This window comes from Nematolebias whitei, chromosome 1 (assembly GCF_014905685.2).
Source record: "Nematolebias whitei isolate Nwh7 chromosome 1, NemWhi1, whole genome shotgun sequence".
In the NCBI taxonomy this organism is placed as follows: domain Eukaryota; kingdom Metazoa; phylum Chordata; class Actinopteri; order Cyprinodontiformes; family Rivulidae; genus Nematolebias; species Nematolebias whitei.
In genome coordinates this window covers 13,755,932-13,781,757 of record NC_056498.1, presented here as the reverse complement: position 1 = coordinate 13,781,757, position 25,826 = coordinate 13,755,932, and the positions used below count along the sequence as shown (strand labels likewise).

General features: G+C 42.0%; 2 protein-coding genes across 2 annotated transcripts in view; one reads left to right on the top strand and one right to left on the bottom strand.

Annotated features, from left to right (window-relative positions):
* On the top strand, nucleotides 1–25,714 carry LOC119408397 (equilibrative nucleoside transporter 2). The gene is made up of 13 exons (XM_037675207.1): nucleotides 1–221; nucleotides 8,417–8,465; nucleotides 10,080–10,161; nucleotides 11,240–11,424; nucleotides 11,566–11,705; nucleotides 11,780–11,914; nucleotides 12,967–13,064; nucleotides 18,310–18,379; nucleotides 18,740–18,909; nucleotides 20,631–20,733; nucleotides 20,810–20,895; nucleotides 22,682–22,881; nucleotides 24,239–25,714. The coding sequence occupies exons 2-13, from the start codon at nucleotides 8,434–8,436 to the stop codon at nucleotides 24,348–24,350; spliced, it is 1,413 nt and encodes a 470-aa protein (XP_037531135.1). The 5' UTR covers nucleotides 1–221; nucleotides 8,417–8,433; the 3' UTR covers nucleotides 24,351–25,714.
* LOC119414734 (neurexin-2) overlaps nucleotides 1–25,826 on the bottom strand; it is a 1,264,057-nt gene that overhangs the window by 39,008 nt on the left and 1,199,223 nt on the right. The gene's annotated exons all lie outside the window — the stretch shown is intronic.

The following is a 25,826-nucleotide window of genomic DNA, read 5'->3' as shown; positions in this document are numbered from 1 at the left end:
CACCGGAAGTGCAAGTGAGGGAGGCTGCATCATCATCATCAGCGGTGCTCGTGCAGGTTTTAATGGAGGCTGATAAAGATTTAATGTAATGTCCGCCATGTGTATGGAGGACAAAGCTTTAAATAGTGTCTTTCTGAGTCGACTCGCGCCGTTTAGATAATAAAACTAATCGATATGGACGGCGGGAACATCACGGAGCCACAGTGACGCTTTTTATCAAGGTGAGTCTGTCACGGCATCATGACGTTAGCTAGCAGCAGGTCGCGGAAGAGCTTATAAACTCTGCGCAGTTTTAAGCAAAAATACTGTTTATTCGGTTTTTAAGCGATTCTGTTGATTTTACTGTGGACCAGCTGATACAGCTTAGGTTTATTCTGCATTCGGCTGCACTTTAATGTGGTTTATTTTGACATTGTTGCCTTAATTTTCAGCATTGTGTTTCTTACCTGACTCAACAGGTGTGTTACGTGTTCTGTACCAAAGCTGCTCTCAGTGACTGGTTCCCAGCTCATGTTGAATCCGACACCTCATAACAAGACTTCATTATATGACTGTACGCCAATATTTATTGTTTTACCAGTTAAATGACTGCAAACAAGAGTATGGATCTTCCAGATGTTAAAATAAACAACCTCACAGGTGTGGACCATTACCTTTTTCTTATTAAAGCAGACACACATTTACCCTTTTCTCTCTGGATTTACATTTTATTGCTTCTGGTTTAAATGAAATCATTAGAATTAAAGTTGTGGGGCCTTGTTGCTGTGAGTGTTTTTATTCATTTTAAAGGACCTTTGGAAATATTGTGTAATCAGCAAAGGGGTTATTGGACACTTACAATCGGTTTATTATCATTTGTTAGCATTTAATAAACATGGCAAAAGCATGAATCAACAAGATTATCTTTTTCCATTTAAGTTCAGATGGCAGCACGGTGGCTCAGTTGGTAGAGCTGTTGCCTCTCAGCAAGAAGGTTGCGGGTTCAAATCCTGGCCTGAGACCTTTCTGAGTGGAGTTTGCATGTTCAAGGATTCAAGGATGTTTTATTGTCATAGCAGCTCACATTTGCATGTTTGTGGTACGAAATTTGGACTCAGGTCCCAGATCAGGAAGCCTAACAATTAGCAAATAAATAAATGACCACATTTATGAAAGCTGGTATCATCAGCAGTATGCAGCCAGCTGGATTAATGATTTATGATCATCCAGAAGCAGTTGTGGAAGCCTTTTGTGAAAAGGGCTATACAAAGCAGAAATGAGTTGAGTTTCCCACAAACAAGTTTGGTTTGCTGGAACATGGCAGTAGAAAAGGTGGTTTGTCACTGGGCTGTGACTGTTGGAGACTCAGAATTGAGAGAAAATGGGCAACTTATCATATTCTATTAACCAATGATGTGACACCGCTTGGAACCATTTTTAAAATAGTTTAATCTATTTTGTAAATAAACTTGCTCCTTTTCGCCAGTTCAGAATAAAAGGACAAGACAGCCCCTGGTTTACTTCTGATCTAGCTGAACTTCACAGGAGAGACCGTCTTTGGGCTGTAGCAAGAAAATCTGTTTCAGACACTGACTTGTTGAATTTCGAAAGCTGAGGAATAAATGCTCAACTTCCATCAAAGCTGCAAAATGCAACTATTTCTTATCTCAGACCACCAAAAATCTAAATGATCCTAAAAGATTCTGGAAAACCATCAAATCTCTCTTTGGCAGCTCCCAAACACCTGATCTCCCATCACAACTTCTCGTTAACTCTGTTCCTGTGTCTAATAAGCACGAGATCCTGTTTCAACAAACATTTTGTTGCTTCTAGTTCTTTATTTGACACAGTTACTAATAGAAAATCAGCCACTTCCCCTAAAAGTCAAACTTCTACAAACCAAATTTCTCCTACAAGTCGATCTTGATTGATTGATTGATTGATTGATTTTATTGTCAATTCTGCATATGTACAGGACATACATAGAAATTGAAATTGCGTTACACTCCTACTCAACTTGCAGCAAACAACAACATTAGCAAAAATAAACTAACACAACTAGTTATAAAAAAATATAAAAGTGAACAGCAGCAGGACCTCTGATGCAACGTGCTCAATAGTGACTAACAGGAGACAAAGGGACGCTGACTGAAGACAATAACATGATGAGAGGTAGATAGTGGATGTGCAAGGCCAGAGTAAACAATAGTGCAATATAAAGTATAAACCTGAGAAACTTAGTAAAGTGAAGGTGTGCATACCGGTTCTATATAGAGTCACAGTTATGTACTGATGAGGTGATTAAGTGGAAATGACAATACCAGAATTACCAGAATAAACAGGACGAGTTGATCATAACAGTAGTGCAAAATATAATGCAATAAACAGTAGAGTGAGCTTGTAGGCTGTTAAAGTGACCGAGTTCATAAACTATTCATAAAAATAAATAAATGTCCCAGAACAGTTTTGAAGGGGGGGGGGGTGAGGGGGGGTGTCAGGAAGCTGAGTTAGTGTGTGCAGGGTGGCAGAAGTTGGAGAGGGGGCTGAGGGGGGGCAGGCAGAGAGTTCAGCATCCTCACGGCCTGATGGACGGAGTTGTTCCACAGTCTGCTGGTCCTAGAACTGAGGCTACGCAGTCTCCGCCCTAATGGCAGCAGGTTGAAGAAGCAGTGTAGCGGGTGGTCAAGATCTCCCACCCAGCAGAGGGCTTTACTTCTGAGGCGAGAGCTGTGGAGGTCCTGAAGGCAGGGGAGAGAGGTGCCAATGATCTTCTCAGCTGTCCTCACGATCCGCTGGAGGGATTTGCGGCAGGATGCTGTGCAGGCCCCGTACCACACAGTGGAGCAGCTCATCAGGATGCTCTCGATGGCCCCCCTGTAGAAGGTTGTCATGATGGGGGTGGGGGCTCTCGCTCTTCTCAGCTTGCGGAGGAAGTAGAGCCGTTGGTGAGCCTTTTTGGCCACTGCTGCTGTGTTGATGGTCCAGGAGAGGTCCTCAGAGATGTGCACACCCAGGAACTTGGTGCTGCTCACCCTTTCCACAACAACACCGTTGATGGATAGTGGAGCATGTTTTGTCTGAGTTCTCCTGAAGTCCACAACAATCTCCTTGGTCTTCTCTGTGTTCATCTTCAGTAAATTGCACCTTTTCTCTTTCATCGTTTTCAGTCAGTGAGGTCAACAAATTGTTAAAAGGTCTAGACACAAAAAAATCTGCAGGTCCAGATGAACTTCCACCTTATTTATTAAGGCTGGACGCTCATATCTTCACAGTCCCTGTGACCCACATCTTTAATCTTTCCATAAACCAAAACTCCATTCCAGATGCTTGGAAAACAGCCTTTGGTCTTCCTTTGCTGAAAGGAGGTGACCCCACCTCACTGAACAACTATCGACCAATCTCTAAACTCTGTATTTTAGCCAAAGTTCTAGAAAAACTGATAAACTCTCAAATGTATGGATGCATCCCTGATGCAGCCATATATTTCTATGCTGATGACACAGTTGTTTATTGTCGAGCTAAAATAGTTGATAAGGCTTTCCAAGCTTTGGAAATCTGCCTTTAACATCATCCAGACAGATTTGTTCCACCTCAAACTTGTCCTAAATGCCGACAAAACCAAAGGGATGCTTTTTTCAAATAGGAAGTTGGTCCCAGCAGTTCTTCCTCCGATTTTATCCTCAAATGGTGTCCCCATTGAGTTTGTTGATTCCTATAAATATTTGAGTATCTTGGTCGATTCACATCTCTCTTTTAAGCTCCATGTGGAAAACTTGGTAAAGAAACTGAAAATTAAACTGGGTTTCTTTTTCAGAAACAGATCCTGTCTAACTCTGAATGCTAGAAAACACCTTGTATCTGTGACTTTCCTTCCCTCCATTGATTATGGTGATATTATTTACATGAACGCTCCTACAAGCACCCTGCAGATGTTGGATGCTGTCTATCACGGTGCACTAAGATTCATAACTGGCTGTGATTATCGTACCCACCACTGCACCCAGTATTCACTGGTTAACTGGACATCATTAACCACGCAGACTCTCTCACTGGTACATTTTCATCTTTAAATCACTTCAAGGTCTGCTGCCTTCATACATCTCCTCCTACATGTCTCTGAGTGAGTGCAGCTACGGAGTGCGCTCTCAGGACATTATTACCTGCAGTGTTCCCTCGATGAGGACTGAACTAGGCAGAAGGGCCTTCTCCTACTCCGCTCCTATTTCCTGGAATATCTTGCAAAAAGATCTGAAACTCTCTCAACCTTGACCTCTCTAAGTGTCTTTAAACATCTGTTAAGTTCCTGCAAAAAATAATACAGACATGTTCCTGTTTTTAGTTTTCTACACTGCCTTACAACCTAGCTGTTTTTGTTACTTTTTTTAAATTACCATTTTATTTTTTCACTTATTCTCAATGTGTACGCATCCTTTTATTATTGTCAATTGTTGTCTGTTGTCCACTGTTGTCATCACTCTTTGTTAAAATCAGGTCTCTCTTATAAATGAGTCCCCAAAGCTCAATGGGATTAACCTGTCTAAATAAAGGTTGAATGAATGAAAACTTTTTTGTAGCATTCTGTGAATTCTAGATGTTTGCAACCTAATGACCGGGCAGTCATACAGCCTGTTGTTCAGCAGCCTATTATTGTGTGCACGGCTTGCAAACTGTATTTTAGTTTGTTCACGTTATTTTATTGTGTTTTTTGTCTATTTTCATTCAAACTGCACTTCCCTCAAGTTTGTTTTTATCCTCTTGGCTCCCAGATTTATGACTTCATTTAATAGAGTACACTTTTAAATTAAAGATGAGCAGAATTGGACCAGGGTTTTTATTTATATATTTATTTTTGTTAAAATTATTGGCTCTTGAGATGGATTTGAGTCTATTTTGAGACAAGAATTGTTGCTTAAATTTGTTGAGCATGCTTCAAATTTAAGCAACAAGAATGCAGTCTATCCGTCCATCCATCCATCTGTCCATCCCTCCACCCACCCACTCTTTAAATGGTAAATGGACTGTACTTGTATAGTGCCTTTCTATACTCAAAGCTCTTTTCAACACAGTCTGTCCTCATTTAACCATTCATACAGTACTCTACTACATCTATACAGAGAGAGACTAATCAGTGCTTTATCACATTCATACACTGATGAGACACACATCAGAGGCAATGAGGGGTTCAGTGTCTTGCCCAGGGACACTTCCAGCATGTGACTGCTGGTGGAATCAAACCCCCAACTCTTGCATTGGAGAAAGACTGCTCTAACTACTCAGCCACAGCTGCCTATTTACCCTTTTCTTTCTTTCCAAGTAGCTGGGGTCACCAGTGCCCATATCCAGCAGTCACTGTGTGTGTGTGTGTGTGTGGGGGGGGGGGGGGGGGGGTGTCTGGACAGGTCTCCAGTCCGTCACAGGGATGCATAGAGACAAATGAGACAAACAACCATCCACTCTCTCGCTCAAACCAAGGTTGTTAGCGGAGCGCTACATTTGTATTGCCTGCGGCTGTTGTGATTTGGAGTTTGAGCTGAGCTGATATAAACTCCACTCTCTGTCCGGAGCTGGGTTGAAGGGTGGGGATTCTGTAGGCGGGGCACTTGTTTCTGTTGACAGGGCGGGGTTCCCTCCTTGAAAAATGGTAGGGGAAACACTGCCGTTTGTACAAGTTAGGATAGGAACAGGTCCATAGGAATTCTTATAGGCATTTCTCCAAGTGAAAAAGAAAAAAAATCAAAATAAACAAAATAAAATAAATGTGACAAGACTGTTATATACAGTAGTCCCTCATTACTTCGTGGTTCGCTTATCGCAGACTCGCTCTATCGCGTTTTTTCAAAATAAAATCAGACCAGACACAATTGGCTGATTGATGGATGAGCCGCACGATCGGCATGACATTTTTTTTTTTTATAAATTATTTTAAAGTATTTAGCACCTCCCGCACCTTTGTGCAGCCCATACTGCAGGATAAACTTCCTGCTGCAGCTGATCAGCTGCTCTCCATGCAGAGCAGAGAGGTGGGCGTGGCCAAGAGCACTTGCAGGTGGCAAAGAGCAGAGGAGGCAGGGAGCTGAAATCATGACATTCTGTGCTCTTAGAGCATTTAGAGTTTAGAAACATTGTTTAGAATATTGCAATAGTGTGGGAAGGGTTTAAAATGCTTTCATAATATATTTGTGTGTGTATATATAATATATATTATATATATATAATATATATATATTATATAATATAATATAAAAAATAAACTACTACTTGTACTACTGTTCTTACTTCACGGTTTTTCACTTGTCACGGGGCTTCGGGGTACGGATCCCCCGCAATAATGAGGGACTACTGTGTATGCATTTATGTATATATTTATATATATTTATATATATAAATAAATATTACTAAAATTGGTTAAACTCTAGTTTAACAAATAAAAGTGAAGTGTCCGCTCATTAATGTCCTGTGCCGTTATCAACATTAATACAAAGTTAAATTTTAGATAGAAAAGTCCTGGGACGTCGAGGCATGGAGCGAGAGGAGAGGGGGATGATGGGAAAAAGAACCATTTGTTGTCCTCTCCCCCGCCGCACAGAGTTGATAACACGTCTGGACGTTGATTAGTTTTTTTGTCTGCCATGATCTTCATGGTGGTGGTTCTGTAGGGAGGGTGGACTGGGTAACATGGGAAACACTGAACTTGAAATGTATTTGTGGTAAAGTGCTGCAGACTTTGTTGTTCTTCTAAAATGTTCTTTTATAAACAAAGTGAAACTTTAATATGAATGTGATAATCTTATTTACAGTATATGTCTTATCCTTACAGAAAACATGAAGCGTGTCTGTGTTTTGGTAATCTCTCTAATCATGTGCGACTTGAAAGCAGTGACTGTTTTCTACTCGAAACTTGGATTAATCAGCATTTGTGCAGCCTGAATACACAGCATAAGAACCAGTTGATCTAAAATACTTGCATAAGGTCTAGTGGGGCTTTTTAAGAAAATACATAAAACATTAAGTAGATTACATTTGACCTTCCTGTTGATCTAGGGGACATCTGAGACATAGTCATGATCTCTTGCATTATGTATTTAGTGTCGCCAGTAGCAGTGTCGCCTAGACAAAGACCCAAAGCAAACAAAAGCAGCACCTCGGTAAATGGTCTGTACTTATAGCTCCTTTCTATCTGATCAAGATACTCAAAGCTCTTTACAATCTGTGCCCTGATTTACCCATTCATACAGCACTTTACTAGATCTGTACAAATAATATTCAGAGCTTTATCACATTCATACACTGAGGGGACACACATCAGAGGCTAGGAGGGGTTCACTGTCTTGCCCAGGAACACTTCAGCATGTGACTGTTGGTGGAATCAAACCCCCAACTCTCCCACTGGAGGTCAACTGCTCTAACCACTCAGCCACAGCCGCCCTGCGATGTGGACAATAGTGGAACTTTAATCTTCTAGCAGGACCTGGTCCACTGATTGTCCTCTTATTAGGTCCAGGTGGACATGTTTATTGAAGGAGTTTTAAAGCCGCGGGCGGCCACTTCTAATGGAACAGAGTCTCAACTGCTTACGTCTTTAATAATTTTATGATCTTTTGTGCCACGTCCCCCCGCTCCATGTATGATTAACTGGTTCTTTGTAATTAGTTCAGCTCTGCTGACTTTATCATGCAGTGGGGTTAGATCTGACTTTACTAAGCTCATTTCCTGGCTTTAAAAGCCGGTTGTTGAGAAGAACGATCAGAGGTTTTTCTTAGTTACACATTGCATAAATCCTGGAATCTGTCACAAAGGAAGGCTATTCATAGGTGTGTGAACAAAAGTGGCCTTGCATGTCTGTGTGTGTTCAACCTGTTCTGAGAATGATGTAACTGCGTGTTAAAGTTTCTGTCACTCACATGCTTTTATTGGAAAATTGGATATTAGCTGGCAGACCCCCCCCCCTCCCCCCAATTGGTGTGGTCACTTCCTCCGAAAACCACAGTGTTATTTGTATAAGAGGAACTCGGACTGCTAATGTGGATTAGATGAGTCCGGTTCTTTAGGCAGCTACACCAGATCTGCTTCGGTTTTTTTTTTCGCCCAGAGTTTAGGTTTAAAAACTTTCAGTCCCCTGTTCCCACCCTCAGGCTGCTGGCTCCAGTGTCTGGACCAAAATAGAAAAATCATTCAGTCTTTACTCTGTAAGGTAATTTAAAAGAACACACAGACTCCTACCATTCCTCTTGTCCTACACATTAAACTGCAAGCTTCTGGTTGTTTGCTTCTGTATGTTGTTTACTATGTGAAAGTCGGCTTTTAGTTTTTTATTTCAACACAAACCTGAGGATTTTATTCTACATTTTTTTAAACATCCTGTTACTAATACAACCTTGAGTTATGCTGTAACAGCTTGGTAAGAGACAGCCGTTGATGTTTTTCCCTTCCCTTGCAGTTTTCTACAGAGTCAAGATGAAGGGACGAGCAGATGACGTCCAAGACCGGTGAGTGAAACCGTGAGCTCTCACTTCTCGCTTTTTGCTCTCTGCCACAAAACCAACACAACGTTTTGTTCTCGACCACAGTCTGTGTCACTGCTGCTGGTATTTAGCCATTTTAAATAATTTGATCTCTTCAGAATTGTATTCCCGTTATATTCCTGTTTTGTCTGCTGCTGAAGGCAAAAAGACTTACTGGGTTTTTTCTCTCTGTATGTATGTGTGGGTGTTTGTTTCTCACATTCTGGTACCAAAATATTTCATTAGAAATAGACATTTTCAAATGGTACCTTATCTGTTGTTTGCAGGTCTCTCTTGAAAATGAGTCCTCGTGACTCATTGAGACTAACCTGTATAAATAAAGGTTGAATGAAAAAACAGATACTGAGCCAACCTTTGGGGCGATGGTAGTGCAGTCTTCTCCCAACGCAAACTCCAAGCACTAAGTCAAAGTGTGATGTCTGTTTTGACAATTTTTAAATAAAATTTTGGAGTCGACACTGTACACAGTAGTCCCTTGTTTATTGCGGGGTTTAATGGCTACGCCTCCCGTGATAAGTGAAAAACCGCAAAGTAGGGATAGTACTACAAATAGTACTAGTAGTAATGAGTAGTTAATTTTAGTATTTATAATAGGCTTTATAAACCCTGCCCACACTGTTACAAGGATACAAGGATTTTTGTCATTCACATCACATGTAGTACATGAGGTGGACCGCAACTATGTACACAGGGTCCTAGTTACATCCAACAAAAATACAAATTGCAGTACTGTATTCTAAGCGATGTTTCTAAACGCTTTAAAAGAACACAGCATGTCATGCTCTCTGCTAGGCCTGTCACGATAACAGATTTTGCTGGGCGATTAATTGTCTCAGAAATTATTGCGATAAACGATAATATTGTTTGAAATTTGGCAATTAGAAATTATTGTCAAATTTAAGTAGAAATATTGGTTTTAAAAAGTGTAGTACCTTTTTTTACCACTGGATGGCAGCATAAGACCGTTTGAACTGAAGGATGGATAGTGAGGGAGCGAGCAGCGTGTCTCTTTAAGAAAAATGGGAGGGAGGCCTTGACGTGACGTGGGCTGTCTCTTTCCTTTTTTCGGTTCTCAAAATGGCGGACGCTCGGTGTGGTTTGTGCTGCAGCACAGAGGAAAAATGTGGGTGTGGCAGAGAGCTGCAAGTGGCACAGAGTGGAGATCATGACAGGCTGCACCCAATAATTTAGCAGGTGCTAAATAATTTAAAATTTATTTTAAATAAAAATTCCATGCCGATCGTACGGCTCATCCATCAATCTGCCAGTTGTGTGTCATGTCCAATCTTACTTGGGGAAAAACCGCGATAGTTGAACCACGAAGTAGCGAGGGACTACTGTACTTGCAAACATCTGATTACCCATTGGACAGATTTTAATGAAGCTTTCAGTAAGTAATATTAGATGATATGATATTTCACATATCATCAGCTACAATGTTAGACCGAAACAGATATAGCTTTTGTCTCTCATCGATTCTCTAACATAAACAGTGGTGGATCCTTCAAGGAATACTAGGCTCTTTTTTTTTCATGTTTTTATGTCTCCCTTGACTCTTTTTGTATTTTCCATCCACAGGGGCTGTTTGGTGGGAATCATTTTCTTTATTTTGGGCCTGGGAACGTTGCTGCCATGGAATTTCTTCATGACAGCTTCACTGGTAAGAAAAACAAACGATGACACTAATTATAAACAGGATTTAAAGTCCCTTAATCCCACAAAACCATCAGATTTGATACCCCGCAGATTGCATCATGCGTTCACATGTTGACTGTTGAACATTTTTCACATCCCAAGTACTTCACATCACACGAGCCTTACAGCCACTTAACGTCCTGGACCCGGCCAACAACAGAGTCAGCTTTTTTTAGCTGTTAAATGAGAATGCAGCCATAAGATGTTTAACACTAGCACTTTTCTCTAACACACCACAATTTACCATAATTCTCGGGCTTTAGAAAGCACCTGTCTCTAAGCCGCACTTAAGATAAATCATAATTTTGTACATAAATAAGATGCTCTGGTTATTTAGCCGTGGGCGTCCACTGTTCATCAGGATTTGTGCCCAGTCTGCTCTGGCTGTGCAGCTTTTCCATTATCGCTGAACAAATGAACAGGTCTGTGCATGAAGAGCAAAATACGATAAACACAGGAACGATCTGAAGAAATTAATTCACGTCTATCTTGGAGGACGGTCCAGTACCTCGTTGGTCATTCAGGTTAGACTTCTGGTCACATGATGACAGAGTGGGTGGAGTTATGGTAGGAATGTGAAACCCTGAGCAAGAGGTTTGGTGCATGTGCAACCTGAGGGCGTTCTCTCTATGTCACAAAAGTCCCCAAGAGTAGTGGGTGCAGGGCAGCTCCATGAACAGCCCAGCTCTGTCAAAGGAAATGTTAGTCAGCGGCAGGAAGCTGCCAAGAGACAACAGGAAGTCTTTTCAAACTAAAACATGAAAAATTAAAATATGAAAATTATGAAATAAAATACATAAATTAGCTGCTCCTGCATATAAAACGCAGGGTGCAAAGTGTGAGGAAAAATGAATTACGGTAATGAATGAAAACACAAATGGAGTATGTACTGTATACACTGCATATGATTACTCAATATCATAATTCATAGAAAATTTTGATTAATAAAATATCTGATGGCAGCTAATGGTAAATTGTGTAATTTATTATGTACTGTGACAGCAAGTGTTTAACTGTCGAAAAACTTCTGTTTGCTTTTGTAGTACTTTCAAGAACGTCTGAATGGTTCCCATACAGACTTGTTCAACAGTACAGGAAATGGTACAGGACCAGTCCGCAATGGTACAGGACCAGTCCACAAAGAATATTACTTCAACAACTGGATGACCTTACTGTCACAGCTGCCCCTGCTGCTCTTCACCCTGCTTAACTCCATCCTTTACCAGAGGTCAGTGAACATACCAGGGTCTCCTTCTGATTCAGAGTAGATGGTTCAGTTCTTGGAAGTTAGCGTCACAGTAAAGACTCGGCTCTGCTTTGTAATGCTGTTTCTGTCAGGGTGTTTGAGTGTTGATTGTTTGTGTTTTAGGATTTCAGAGGCTGTGCGTATCGCTGGCAGCCTCGTCTTCATCCTGCTGCTCTTCATCCTCACAGCTGTGCTGGTTAAAGTACCCATGAACACCGACACCTTCTTCTCTGTTACCATGGCTATTATCTGGTTCATCAACTGTAAGTCAGTTTGGTTCTCTGAGAGGAATTAAACTCCAAGAAGCCTCAGTCGTAATTGAGTCCTCCTCCTGTAGCGTTTGGCGCAGTGCTGCAGGGCAGTTCGTTTGGTCTGGTGGGTCTGCTGCCTCAAAAATACAGCTCCATCTTCATGAGCGGCCAGGGGCTCGCTGGGACATTCGCTGCCATCGCCATGCTGATCTCCACAGCCAGTGAGCCTCACATGCACACAAAACACAGTCAGACATTAGCTCATAGTTGCCTAGTAACAGAGGACACAAAGTAAATGTACCTAGAGCTTGTTAAGATGTGATCTGTACTAGGCCTGTCGCGATAAACAATAAATCAATTAATCGCATGATAAATGAAAATTATCGACCTCATTTTCATTTATTGGCTTTATCGTTTCTTCTTGTCTCTCTTTCTACTGAAGACACTGGATGACAAAAGGCTCAACTCCGGTGCTCTTCACTGACCCCTCCCTTTCTCTTTTCTCTTAAAAATCAGTTTTAATGATCCAAAATCACATTTTTGGATCATTAAAAGCAGCTACGCCGAGAAGCTAAGCTACGAGCTAAGCTAACAGGCCGACCTGGGGGGGGGGGGGGCGGGTGTCTTTTCGAAGCCCCAAAATTCACGGTTGAAACCCGTGCCTTCGCGTAAAAAGTTGCTTTTCTCTGCAAAAAGAAGCTGAGAACTGGTTTACTGATTTTTTTTTTTTTTTTTAATTAAAAGCTTTGTGTGAAGAATGCTATGCTAAAGAGCTCAAACCACACCGAGCGTCCGCCATTTTGAGAACTGAAGAGAGACGGCCCATGTCACGTTAAGGGGCCTCCCCATTTTTCATAAGAGACACACTGCTCGCTCCCTCACTAACCATCCTTCGGTTCAGATAGTCTTATACTGCCATCCGGTGGTCAAAAAAAGGTACTACATGCAAAACAATTTAACAAACAAACCAAAAATGTCCATGCTCAATAATCCAGGTATACAATCCAACAATTTTCAGTCAGGTCATCTGGACCTGACTGAAAATTGTTGAATTTAGCAAACATTTCGTTGTAAATTTGACCATAATTACTAATTATGGTCAAATTTTGAACAATATTATCATTTATCACAATAATTTCTGAAGCAATTAATGGCCCAGCAAAATTTGTTATCGTGACAGGCCTAATCTGTACAGTTGTTTCTGTTTCCAAACACACAGCTCATTCTAACTGTGTTGAACTCTTCCTGTCTTATACCTGTGTTTGTGGTGCAGGTGATGTGGACTTTAAGTCTGCAGCGTTGGGCTACTTCATCACACCATGTGTGGGGACCCTCATCACACTCTTCAGCTACCTGCTGCTGCCTCGTCTGGTCAGTCAGCCCCTGCTCTGAACACATGAACCACAGTTCATTCACCCTCAGCTCAGCTGCAGGACCTTACACTTTGCTCAAACAATAATTCAGATCTTTTGAAGTGGAGTTGTAAAGAAAATCCATTTTAGATAATTGTATCACTAACATGAATGATTCTGGCTCAGTTTTCTAACATTAATCTACTTTTAACGTTGATCTGTGCTGCCAATGTAAGGGAGTCAGCAGAGTAGCTACTGCACTGAGCCATTTTCATTCAACCTTTATTTATGTGGCTGAGTAAACTTATTGTAGCTTCCTGTAAACATGTTACAGTAAAACTGTAAACAGTTAAATTGTGCGCTATATGTATGTATGAATCTATGAATGAATTTTGAAAGTTTAATTTTGATGATTAGTGAGCTAACGGCTAGTCCAAACAGGTCCAAGACCTATGTTGATTGTTGACATCTTAAAACAATCTATCTCAAATATTTCTAATTACTTATTGCAAATATTAATTTATAAGCAGATACCGATACTGAGTGTAAATTTTACATTACACAACCTATTTAACGCTTTGTACAAATTCAGTTTAGTGTCAAAGGATCATAACAATGACTAAACTAATGCAGCCAGAAGTTACAACATATATCTACATATAAAACACTCAAACAAAACACAACTAGCTTTAAGCATTAACCTTTAATTTAACCATTTATCATACAATGTAATTATGACAGAAAATGGAGGATTTACTTGCAGATACCTTCATACAGATAAGCATGTGGAACTTCCTGTTTACAACTGTTGTATTCAGCTGATCATGAGGTTGACTGCAGAACTTTATCATCTTGTACATTTTTCCAAATTTCTTTTAGGTTTTTCAAATGTAATATTTTCCACACCCTCTAAATATTCAGGGTAACTCAGTCTGAATTAAATGTTCTCCACTGACAACGTTTAACCATTTTTTGGATAATATTTCACAAAATCCCTCTGACCTCAAAGTGTTTGTAATGAAAACCCCCGACAATCAGAGTCAGAGTTTCTTTATTGTCATTCGCACCTCATGTGGTACATGTGGTGGAGCGAAATTATGTACACAGGGTCCCAGTTACATCCAACAATAAAATGTATAAGAAAAACAGTAATAACATCTAAGATATGAACTAAGAAAAACATAAACTAAATATACACTAAGCACTCATAAGGGAGATAAGATAAGATAAGAGATAAGAGAGGATGCCGGGCGGGGGTTATGGTGAGGCTACGAGCTAACGCTAAAGCCGGTAAACTCCCCATGCCGTCTCTCTTTCTGTCGAATGTCCGCTCGTTGGACAACAAGGTGGATTTACTTCGTCTGAGAGCGGGCGCCTCAGAAGAGATGAAGAAGTTTGCAGTGCTTTGCCTCACGGAAACGTGGATTACAAGTGAAACGCCGGACTCAGTCTTCCAGCTGGATGACAGACTTTTTTTTCGAGCGGACCGCTGCAGCGAGCTAACGGGGGAATCACGGGGGGGGCGGAGTATGCATTTACGTGAGTAAAAGTTGGTCCACGAACTGTACTGTTGTAAATAGCTCATGCTCGAAGGCTTTGGAGCAAATAACAGTGAAATGTCGGCCACATTATCTACCCCGAGAGTTCACAGTGACTTTTATCACAGTTGTTTACATTCCTCCGGACGCTAATGCTAATGAATCACTGCAGGAGCTTCATGATATCATCAGCTCGCTGCAGAACAAACACCCCGAGGCTCTTTACGTTGTAGCCGGAGACTTTAACCACATGAATCTAAAGGACTGTCTCCCAAGCTTTAATTAGCATGTGACGATTCCAACACGTGGAGACCGCACGCTGGACCGTGTTTACACGAACGTAAAATATGCATACAAAGCCGAACCCCGCCCCCACCTAGGACTGTCAGACCACATCTCAATCTTCCTGGCTCCTGCTTACATGCCCCCGCTGAGACGCTCCAGACCGGTACAAAAGAAAGTTAAATGCTGGATCCAGGACAGTGGCCCCATACTGAGAGATTGTTTTGATCGAACAGACTGGCAGGTTTTCAGAGAAGCTGCTGAAAATGGAGGTTCGCTTGATCTTGACCAATACACATCCTCAGTACTGGGTTACATTAGTACATGTACTGACACCGTCTCCACTATCAGAAATGTTAAAAGCTACCCAAACAGAAAATCTTGGCTAAATGCAGAGGTGCGCACCCTGCTGGAAGCCAGGAACACTGCCTTCAGGTCTGGAAACTCGGAGGAGCTGAGTAGGACAAGAAAAGAGCTGGTTGCTGGTATTAAGAGGGCCAAGGCCACATATGCAAAGAGGATCGAGGGTCAATTCATCTCACAAGACCCTCGGAGCATGTGGAGGGGCATTAAGTGCATAACAGATTATAAAGGAAGGAGTGAACAATGCCCCAAAGACCCATCTCTGCCTGATGCCCTCAACAAGTTCTATGCACGCTTTGAAGACCCGAACAGACCACCCAGCACCAGACTCACCTCGCCACCGGATGAAGAGCATCTCAGCGTGACCTCAGCAGAAGTAAGGAGTACCTTCAGGAGGATTAATCCGCACAAAGCAACTGGCCCAGACAACATCCCCGGAAAAGTGTTGAAGGAATGTGCTGATCAGCTCTGTGAGGTGCTGGCAGACATGTTTAACACCTCACTTACCCTGGAGACAGTTCCCACCTGCCTGAAGACTGCTACCATCATCCCAGTCCCAAAAAGCTCTACAGTGACTGGTCTGAATGACTATCGGCCAGTGGCCCTCACCCCGATAGTCGCTAAATGCTTTGAAAAACTGGTCATGACTCACATCAAAACAACCATCAACATCAACGAGGACCCTCACCAGTACGCATACCGTGAGAACCGATCAACAGAGGATGCAATCTCCTCTGTGGTCCACACTGCACTCAACCACCTGGAGCAGAAAAACTCTTACGTCCGTATGCTCTTTGTGGACTTCACATCCGCCTTCAACACCATGATCCCCCAAACCCTGATGGACAAACTATCCACACTAGGACTAAGCCCCTCCATCTGCAACTGGGTACTAGACTTTTTAACAAACAGACCACAGTTAGTGAGGATCCACAACCTCTCCTCCTCCACCATAACCCTCAGCACTGGCTCTCCTCAGGGATGTGTGTTGAGCCCCCTTCTGTTTACTCTGCTCACATATGATTGTGCAGCTACCCATCCAGGCTGTCACATTGTAAAGTTTGCAGATGATACAGCGGGATGCATCACAAACAATGATGAGTCCAACTACAGGCAAGAGGTGGAACACCTGGAGAGCTGGTGCAGAAAGAATAACCTTCACATCAATGAGTGCTTAGTGTATATTTAGTTGATGTTTTTCTTAGTTCATATCTTAGATGTTATTACTGTTTTTCTTAGACATTTTATTGTTGGATGTAACTGGGACCCTGTGTACATAATTTCGCTCCACCACATGTACCACATGAGGTGCGAATGACAATAAAGAAACTCTGACTCTGACTCTGACTCTGACTCATAACATAAAACATTGAACATCAGCACAAACATGAACATGAGTCTGTGTGAGCAGATGAGCACGCATGAACACATCAACATTGAAACAGATCAGCAGCAACATGAAACAGATCAGCAGCAACATGATGTGGGTATTCACAGTGATTATTCTAGTTAGAGATTCATGAGTCTAACAGCCTCAGGGTAGAAGCTGTTCCTCAGTCTAGTGGTTCTACACTTAATGCTCCTTAACCTCCTTCCTGAGGGGAGCAGGGCAAAAAGTGTGTGTGCTGGGTGAGTGAGGTCCTTCATGATGCAGGTAGCCCTCTTCCTGCATCTGGAGGTGTAGATGTCTGTGATGGTGGGGAGGCTGACTCCAAGGTGTAGTTTCTGCAGGTAAGAGGCTTTTCATTTAGGGACAGATTGTGGTCGTTGATTGGTCAGATGCTGATGAGCCTACTGGGTCGATTGACAAATGGCATCATGTCAGTTACAAGGAGTTGATTGGATGAAGGTGGATGTCACTCAGACTGCGTCGCATTACTTCACCCTCTTACCCCATGTTGCTTGGTGGGACTGATGTGAACTCGATGAAGTTTGATTCTGTTGGATCCAAGGGTTTGAACGTGGAGTCATCTGTGCAGTCCGACCAAACCAGAGTTAAAGCCTCGCGTAAAGCTGGTGGACAAGCTAGAGGCTAAAAAATTTATACGGACAACTAGGCCTGTCACGATAAACAATAAATCAATTAATCGCATGATGAATGAAAATTATCAATCTCATTTTCATTTATTGGCTTTATAGTTTCTTCATGTCTCTCTACTGAAAACACTGGATGACAAAAGGCTCAAGTCCGGTGTTCTTCACTGACTCCTCCCTTTCTCTTTTCTCTTTAAAATCTGTTTTAATCGTCCAAAATCATGTTTTTGGATCGTTAAAAGCAGCTAAGCTGAGAAGCTAAGCTACGAGATAAGCTAACAGGCCGACCTCGGGGGGGAAAAAACCTCTGTCTTGTCGAAGCTCCAAAATTCACAGTTGAAACCCGTGCCTTCATGTAAAAAGTTGTTTTTCTCTGTAAAAAGAAGCTGAGAACTTGTTTACAGATTTTTTTTTTTTTTTTAATTAAAAGCTTTGTGTGAAAAATGCTATGCTAAATGAGAACCGGAAAAAAATGAAGGAAAGACAGCCCATGTCACGTCATGGGGCCTCTCTCCCATTTTTCTTCAAGAGACACGCTGCTCAATCCCTCACTGTCCATCCTTCAGTTCAAATGGTCTTATACTGCCATCCAGTGGTCAAAAATGGTATTACACTCAAAATTAATTCACCAACATTTTTTCTTAAATTTGACAATAATTACTAAATAATTATCAAATTTCAAACATTATTATTGTTTATTGCAATAATTTCTGAGACAATTAATCGCCCAGCAAAATTTGTTATCGTGACAGGCCTAATGACAGCTGCAGAGCTGTCAGTGTGAATGTAGGCGTTTCTTGAGGGATAGATGGCATAAAAGTAAGTTTTCCACAACAGTGGAAGCATTGGAGCTGTAAAGACTGTTGTCACGCCCCGGGGTGCGCAGCGTTCTACTCAGGAGTCTTCACTATAGCTATAGGTGGCAGTCGCTAATGCTGTTCCACTCTTATTTAATTCAGAAAGTTTTGGACCAGTAAGTGTTTTTAAACTGGGCAGCACTTTGTTAACGTGTGTCAACGTGTCTTGTTTCTTGCGGTTTCCTCGTAGGAATTTGCTCGGATTTACCTGAACCGAAGCAGCAAATACGAAGACGGAACTACAGATAAGCTCCTGAAAGGTGAGTGTTTAAAGAGCATTTCAATGAACCTCTTTCATTTCCCTCTAAGAGTTAAAACCTTGGAACATTTATGTGACAGGAGCCTGTTTGCTTTTTCCTCAGTACTTTGCCTCACAGTCCGAATCAAATCAATTCAGTGGAACATTATCCCATTAAATCTGTTGACTCACCATTTATCCCATCACACACCCAGACAAAGATGGGCTCTGTTATTCACACATGCACGACACATGCACGACAAATGCACGCACCCTGTCCATTACCCTAAGAAGCCCTGAGGTCACCCCCACCACACAAATCAAGTAATCCTATGTGTTGTCTGAGAGTAGATGTTAAAGTTTAGGGTATGTTGGTTTGCAGATGGCAGCGTTGTGGAAAACAATAAGCTGAACAGTCATGCTAACGGATCAGCGAGAACTGATGGAGTCAAGCTCAGTGAGGAGGCTGATAAGATGAACCTGAGCCAAGAGGGGACCATGCAGGTGGAGAAGGGACAAGACAAGGCTTCAGTCTGGGAGGTCTTTAAAAAGGTAAATGTGCTTCTTAAGATCAGGGAGACAAACTGTTAAACCTTGAGTTAAGTGAAGCTCTTGAGTTCTGTCCATCAAACATAAGTCGGGTCCTCTGGACGGTTTCTTTGTGTTGAAACGTGTCGTCTTTCATCCAAAGGACTTCATCAGCCCGAGGAGCCACAACAAACTCAGTCCCATAAGTAGTAGGGATGCACGATCCACTTTTTTCACTTCCAATACCGATATCTGAGGTTTAGCATCAGTCGATACCGAACTGATACAGAAAAACAGTGCTGAATTAACTTAAAACATTTGTTTTTTAAATGCGGACATAAATGTACTGAACTACAAATTTATTGAAAACTGCACCAGTACAGCACACTTAAACACACCAGTAGTTTCACAAGCTTAATTGGTCAAACATGTAAAAACAAAACGACTGTAATTTGTTCAGTCAGTGCAGTTATGAGTTTCGGAGTCAGAGTTTCTTTATTGTCATTCGCACCTCATGTGGTACATGTGGTGGAGCGAAATTATGTACACAGGGTCCCAGTTACATCCAACAATAAAATGTAAAAGAAAAACAGTAATAAGATCTAAGATATGAACTAAGAAAAACATCAACTAAATATACTCTAAGCACTCATAACATAAAAACATTGAACACGGTCCAGCGTGTTGTCTCCACGTGTTGGTATGCCCACATGTTGAAAAAAGCTTGGGAGACAGTCCTTTAGATTCACGTGATTAAAATTAAAGTCTCCAGCTACCACGTAAAGAGCCTCGGGGTGTTTGTTCTGCAGCGAGCTGATGATATCATGTAGCTCCTGCAGTGATTCATTAGCATTAGCGTCCGGAGGAATGTAAATGACCGTGATGAAAGTCACTGTGAACTCGCGGGGTAGATAATGAGGCCGACATTTCACTGTTTTTTGCTCCAAAGCCTTCGAGCATGAGCTATTTACAACAGTACAGTTCGTGCACCAACTTTTACTCAAGTAAATGCACACTCCGCCTCCCCGTGATTTACCCGTTAGCTCGCTACAGCGGTCCGCTCGAAAAAAGAGTCTGTCATCCAGCTGGAAGACTGTGTCCGGCGTTTCGCTTGTAATCCACGTTTCTGTGAGGCAAAGCACTGCACACTTCTTCATCTCTTCTGAGGCGCCCGCTCTCAGACGAAGTAAATCCATCTTGTTGTCCAACGAGCGGACATTCGACAGAAAGAGAGACGGCATGGGGAGTTTACCGGCTTTAGCATTAGCTCGTAGCCTCACCATAACCCCCGCCCGGCATCCTCTCCTCTTAAGCTGAGAGTATCGCTTCCTCTTCTGCCCGCTGGAACACCTCTGCTGCAGCTTCTGTATAACATCCAATGTAAAATAAATAATAATAAAGAAACTGCTTATATATCCTAATATAATAAAAATCTAGTTGTAGTTGAAAACAGTGAACATGATTTAATTTTCTGAGACAGTTTAAAGGTCTCAGCTGAGCGTGGACAGCATTGTGTCCTCCACACAGCTGCTCTGTGTACTTTGTGTACTTTGTGTCCTGAAACAACCCAGCTGTTTCTTTCTGCAGTTTCCATAGTGATCTATTGGTGCTCTGTGGAATAAGCTTAGTGTTGCACAAGTGGACGCTCTTACTTTCCTTCCGTGCACTCAGCTGTTCCTCAGAGTTTCCTGTCTGAGTGAACCTCGATGGAACGGTTCAACAGCGTTGTCTTTTGTTTGCCTCAGATTTGGGTAATGGCGTTCTGTGTGACGTTTGTGTTCACGGTCACGCTGTCCGTGTTCCCCGCCATCACCGTAGACGTCAAGACGTCGTTCCCAGGAAGATGGGGTAGGACTGACCTTCAGCTCACTGATACTGGTTTCACTGGGACGTTCTCATCCACATTTATCGTCCTCATCCTCAGATCACTTCTTCATCTCCGTGTGCTGCTTCTTGATCTTCAACATCAACGACTGGCTGGGCCGAACCATCACCACGCTGATACGCTGGGTGAGCATCCATCTGTCATCCATCCATCCATCCATCCATCAGTACATCCATCCATCTGTCAAACATCCATCCATCAGTACATCCATCCATCTGTCATCCATCAGTACATCCATCCATCTGTCATCCATCAGTACATCCATCTATCTGTCATCCATCCATCCATCAGTACATCCATCCATCTGTCATCCATCCATCAGTACATCCATCCATCAGTACATCCATCCATCAGTACATCCATCCATCTGTCATCCATCCATCAGTACATCCATCCATCAGTACATCCATCCATCTGTCATCCATCCATCCATCCGTCAATACATACATCCATCTGTCAAACATCCATCCATCAGTACATCCATCCATCCATCAGTACATCCATACATACATGCATACATCCACCCTTCCTCCCTCCCTCCCTCCTTCCTTCACTCCTTCCTTTCTTCCTCCCTCTTTCCCTCCTTCCTTCCTCCCTTCCCTCCTTCCTTCCTCCCTTCCCTCCTTCTTTCCTTCCCTCTCCTCCTTCCTCCCTTCCCTCTCTCCTTCCCTCCTTCCTTCCTTCCCTCTCCTACTTCCTCCCACCCTCTTTCCCTTCCTTCCCTCCTCCCCTCCTTCTTTCCTCCCTCCCTCCCTCCCTCTCTTCTTCCTTCCCTCCCTCCCTCCCCTCCTTTCCTTCCTCTCTTCATTTCTCCCTCCCTCTCTCCTTCCTTTCCCTCTTCCTCCTTCCTTCCTCTCCCTCTTTCGTTCCTTTTTCCCTCCCATTCTTCCTTCTTTCCTTCCCTCTCTCCCCTCCTCCCTCCTTCCATCCTGTAGTAAAATATGAAACAGAGTAAACAAACCTTTACCTGCTTATTGTTGATGTAATTATCTGTTTCCTTCAGACTGAAGTTTAATATTTTAGTTACTGTCTAGTTTTTTCCCAAGAGGATTGATGTTCAACAAACTGTTTTAAATATTTTATCTCACAGTACTTTGGGCTGTGGTAGCTCGGTGGTCAGTGCCACGGTCTTGTAATCCTGAGGTTGAGGGTTAGAGACCAGGTTGCATCAGGAAAAGCGTCTGACGTAAAACAATTGTCAAATCTTTCATGTGAGTTCACTGTGGTGACCCCTGAAGAAGAGCAGCCGAACGAAACTTACTGAGCCACATCAACATCCTACATGGTTCTGTGATAAATAGTTCTCTTTACTGCTTAGTTTTGTGTGAAAATCTAGATTTTAGTCTTGTCCATTGTTTTAGTGGTCACCACAGCAGAAGATGGAGTCCCGGTGCTGTCTCTGGTCACTTGGGTCAAACATTTGTGTTGTGAATAACTTGTATTTATTACCACATCAATATTCATTCAACCCTTATTTATACAGGTTAGTCCCATTGAGCCTCGGGGACTCATTTACAAGAGAGACCTGAATATATGTTAAATAAACTAAGTTATAGTCCTTGTTGTTGGTTAAGGTAGAAGTACATTCAATGATTACATTCTGAGAGTTTCATTGAAATCCATATAGTGGTTTATGAAATATTTTGCTAACAGATACAAAGGCAAAGATATTATTTCCTGCCTTTTAGCAGCAGGGGATTTATTAAAAGACGGGCCATGGTAGATCTGTGTGTGTTGTCATTAGTCCCTTGTTCATTAGTGTTATTATTAGTACACTCAGGACTGTTCACTTGGTCTTGAATTAGCCAGGACACAACATAACTGGCTAGAAGGTAAATGTTCAGTGTCTTGTATCAAACTTTGTTTGTCTTTTTGGCCTTGAGCTCATGTGGTTCCTGTCCTGTCTCACAGCCTCGTAAAGAGTCCCCTCTGTTCCCGGTCCTGGTCGTCTCCAGGGTTGTGTTCATCCCTCTGCTCATGCTCTGTAACGTCCAGGATCGCTACTACCTTCCCGTCTTCTTCAGGCATGACGCTGCGTTCGCCATCATCATGGCATGGTTCTCTGTGTCCAGCGGTTACTTCGTCTGCCTCTCCATGTCCTACGCTCCACAGTGAGTAAGACACGAGGTGACACCTGCACCGTTTCTGATCCTCAGTCAGGTTCAGGATCCGGTTGGCTGCAGGTGAATCTGTCGAACTTGTTTTTGTTGGATCACATCCAACCGTTTCTTTAGAACCCTACATACTGCAGTGTTTCCCATAGCATGATCCAAGGAGGGCGCCCCACCCTGCCTACAAAATCCTCACCCCACCCACGGCCAAGGGGAGTGGAGATTTTAGCAACAGAATCAGTAGTTTATACCTAGCATGAGTACCATAACCCTCCGCTACGCACCCCTCAACCCCTGATGGATGCCCGTCAAGGTAAATAATCTAGAGTGAGGGTTCTCAAACTTTTTGGGTTCAGGGACCCCTTACAGGGGAGAAAAAGTTTCAGGGACCCCTCATAACCTTCATGCTTATTAAATAATTTCTTCAATTTGTCTCTTTAATGCACTCAGTGAATAGATAAAGTCCCTCAGGTAATGGCCTATGCTAGGTTATCTAAATGTTAGCTTGCTAACTTGAGAGGCACGTACCTAATGACAAACAGGTTGGAGATTTTTTTTATTTTACAGATCAGTTAAAATAAACTTACCATGCTCTGTTCAGCAGAATACTCTACACAGTATTGCTCCCTGCTTCGTCTGTACTGAAAGTGAAACTTAAGTGAACGGCCATGACTTGAAAGTTGTCTTCATGCACCCTCGGCTGAATACATTGTAAAAATTACAGCTCGTTCCCAGCATTTTAGGGATGAAAATTAGAAGTGTTTATATCGGTGCATAATGGGACAACTATCACAGATTCTGATATGTCCCCAAACGTCTGCATCGGCCTAAAATATCAGCCCTGTCGATATATCTGTTGGGCTCTAATCAAAACATCCCACATGTCCTAGTCCAAATGTTCGACCACAGGTTTAGAAAACTGAACTGGTTTTCTTTGTATCTAAAGCTGCTAAATGAAAGATAAAATGAATCAACTAGTTTTTACCAAATCTTTCTAACTTTTCTGGAGAAGAGTTTTTATTTTGTCTGTAAGGGCAGATAATAATAACTTTAATCGTCCCACACGGGGGAAACTCTCCAAAGAGCAACAATCAAAAGTGTTTTTCACCTCACAAAGTAAACGAGCTGTAATCGACCTCATATTTGAAAGGTTTATGTCTAAATGTGTTACAGTGAGTAAATGACCCTTAATTACTTTAAATATTTTTCCTCTAGTTGCTTTACAATAGAAACCAACGTTTAGTTTTCTAAGCTGAAGCTCCCCCAGTTGCTGTCTGTCTAAATGTTTATTGTATGTGTTTAGAAAATGTTCTTGTTTTTGTCGTTCATCTTTCCAACTCCTCTCGTTTGTTCTCAGGATGGTGGATCCTAAAGACGCAGAGACAGCAGGAGCCCTGATGACCTTCTTCTTGTCCCTGGGTCTGTCCATCGGGGCCGCTCTGTCCTTCCCCCTCCGAAGTCTCGTCTGAGCACCGCTTCACCATCAGCCTGTTTCTTTCTGTTCATGCATTGATGAGGATCCAAGTCCCAGTTTAAAATGACAGAATTCCCCTTTAAAACCCAGGAAGCTGTTACTGTGATTGATTTCCTGCTGCTGACCTGAGAAACGGTTGTTCTGAGTGACATTGGACTTTATAAAAGTTTGTCTTGAGGCTTTAAGGATGTTTAGATTTGGAGCACAGCTTTGAGTCAGAAACGTGACGAGGGAACTTATTTTTAGGCTTTCTGCAGAAAACAAATATTTATATTCAGCTCGACATTGGGGATGAAATTGTTTATTTTTTTAAGGTTGGAAATATTCCATTGAATCTGCTGTTTTTGTAAGTTTTCTTGTATTATTTAAAAGTTTCTTATGAATTGAACACGTTAGACGAGGTGCAAAGAAAAGTGTGTTTAGTTGTGAACTTGGTGTTTCTGGCCCGCTGCAGGCACAGTAAGGTTCATGTTCAGCAAACCACCACACCGAGACGTAAATGACAGAAAAGCAGAAGCAAAGTAAACATAATAATGCTGATCGTGTACTTGAAATATTTTCAGTCTATAATTTATAGTTTGGACCTGATGTGCTCCCACAAAGCAGAAACAAATCAGCACTGCCACCTGGTGCTCAGAACACACCACAAGAGGTGGGACCGAATACACGTACTTGCAGTATTTCAGATTTTTGCATTTCTACCATTGATGTCAGAGTCGTCATGGCAACCCTGGACGACTGTTCACTTCGTTACATCGTGTTGTTTGTCTGATTCTGGTCCAAGTAAAAATTGAAGTTCATCTACTTCTCTCATTCAGGGACCCAGGACTGCATTTTTACTACAAAGTACAAATATTTACTGTAAATATACAACAAAAATAGTGTGGTTGAAGTTTTATCCTCGTTTCATAAATAACTAAAATGGTCTGGAGAGAGGAAAAAAAAAAAAACTTATGCTCTTGTTTTTTTTTTTTTAGTTTTTGTATTTGGAATAAATGTATAAGGTTTGAACAAAAAGTTTGCAACTGTAGATTCTGTTTAAACTCATTTCAGTAAGTGCTTCATGTTAAAACACTGACCAGCTGCTCAAACTGGGATCAGGTTTCATTTTAATTTTAGAACATCCGTTTGTAAAACGCACACAAAAAGTTTTACGTGCTCTTATCGTCACAAGCTTCAGGACTGTTGGGAGCTCTGAATGTGTAAATTTGAAAAGGTGAATGCTTTAAAATAACTCTGCTTCTGTTAGTTCAGCTTCATTCCAACTCACTGATGGTCCAGGTTTGACCAGTTACCTGCCACCTCATGGTACCAGGACTGTGCTTGTGTTCAGTTTGTCAGACGTAGCGAGATGTGACCACACCGAGCATCATTGCTGTGGTGTGTACAGGTTTTTATTTATTTTAGAAATCAACATCTGTTCTGAACTTTCTGCTCCGTGAAAGGGAACTCGGAGCCGAATGTTTCTGTT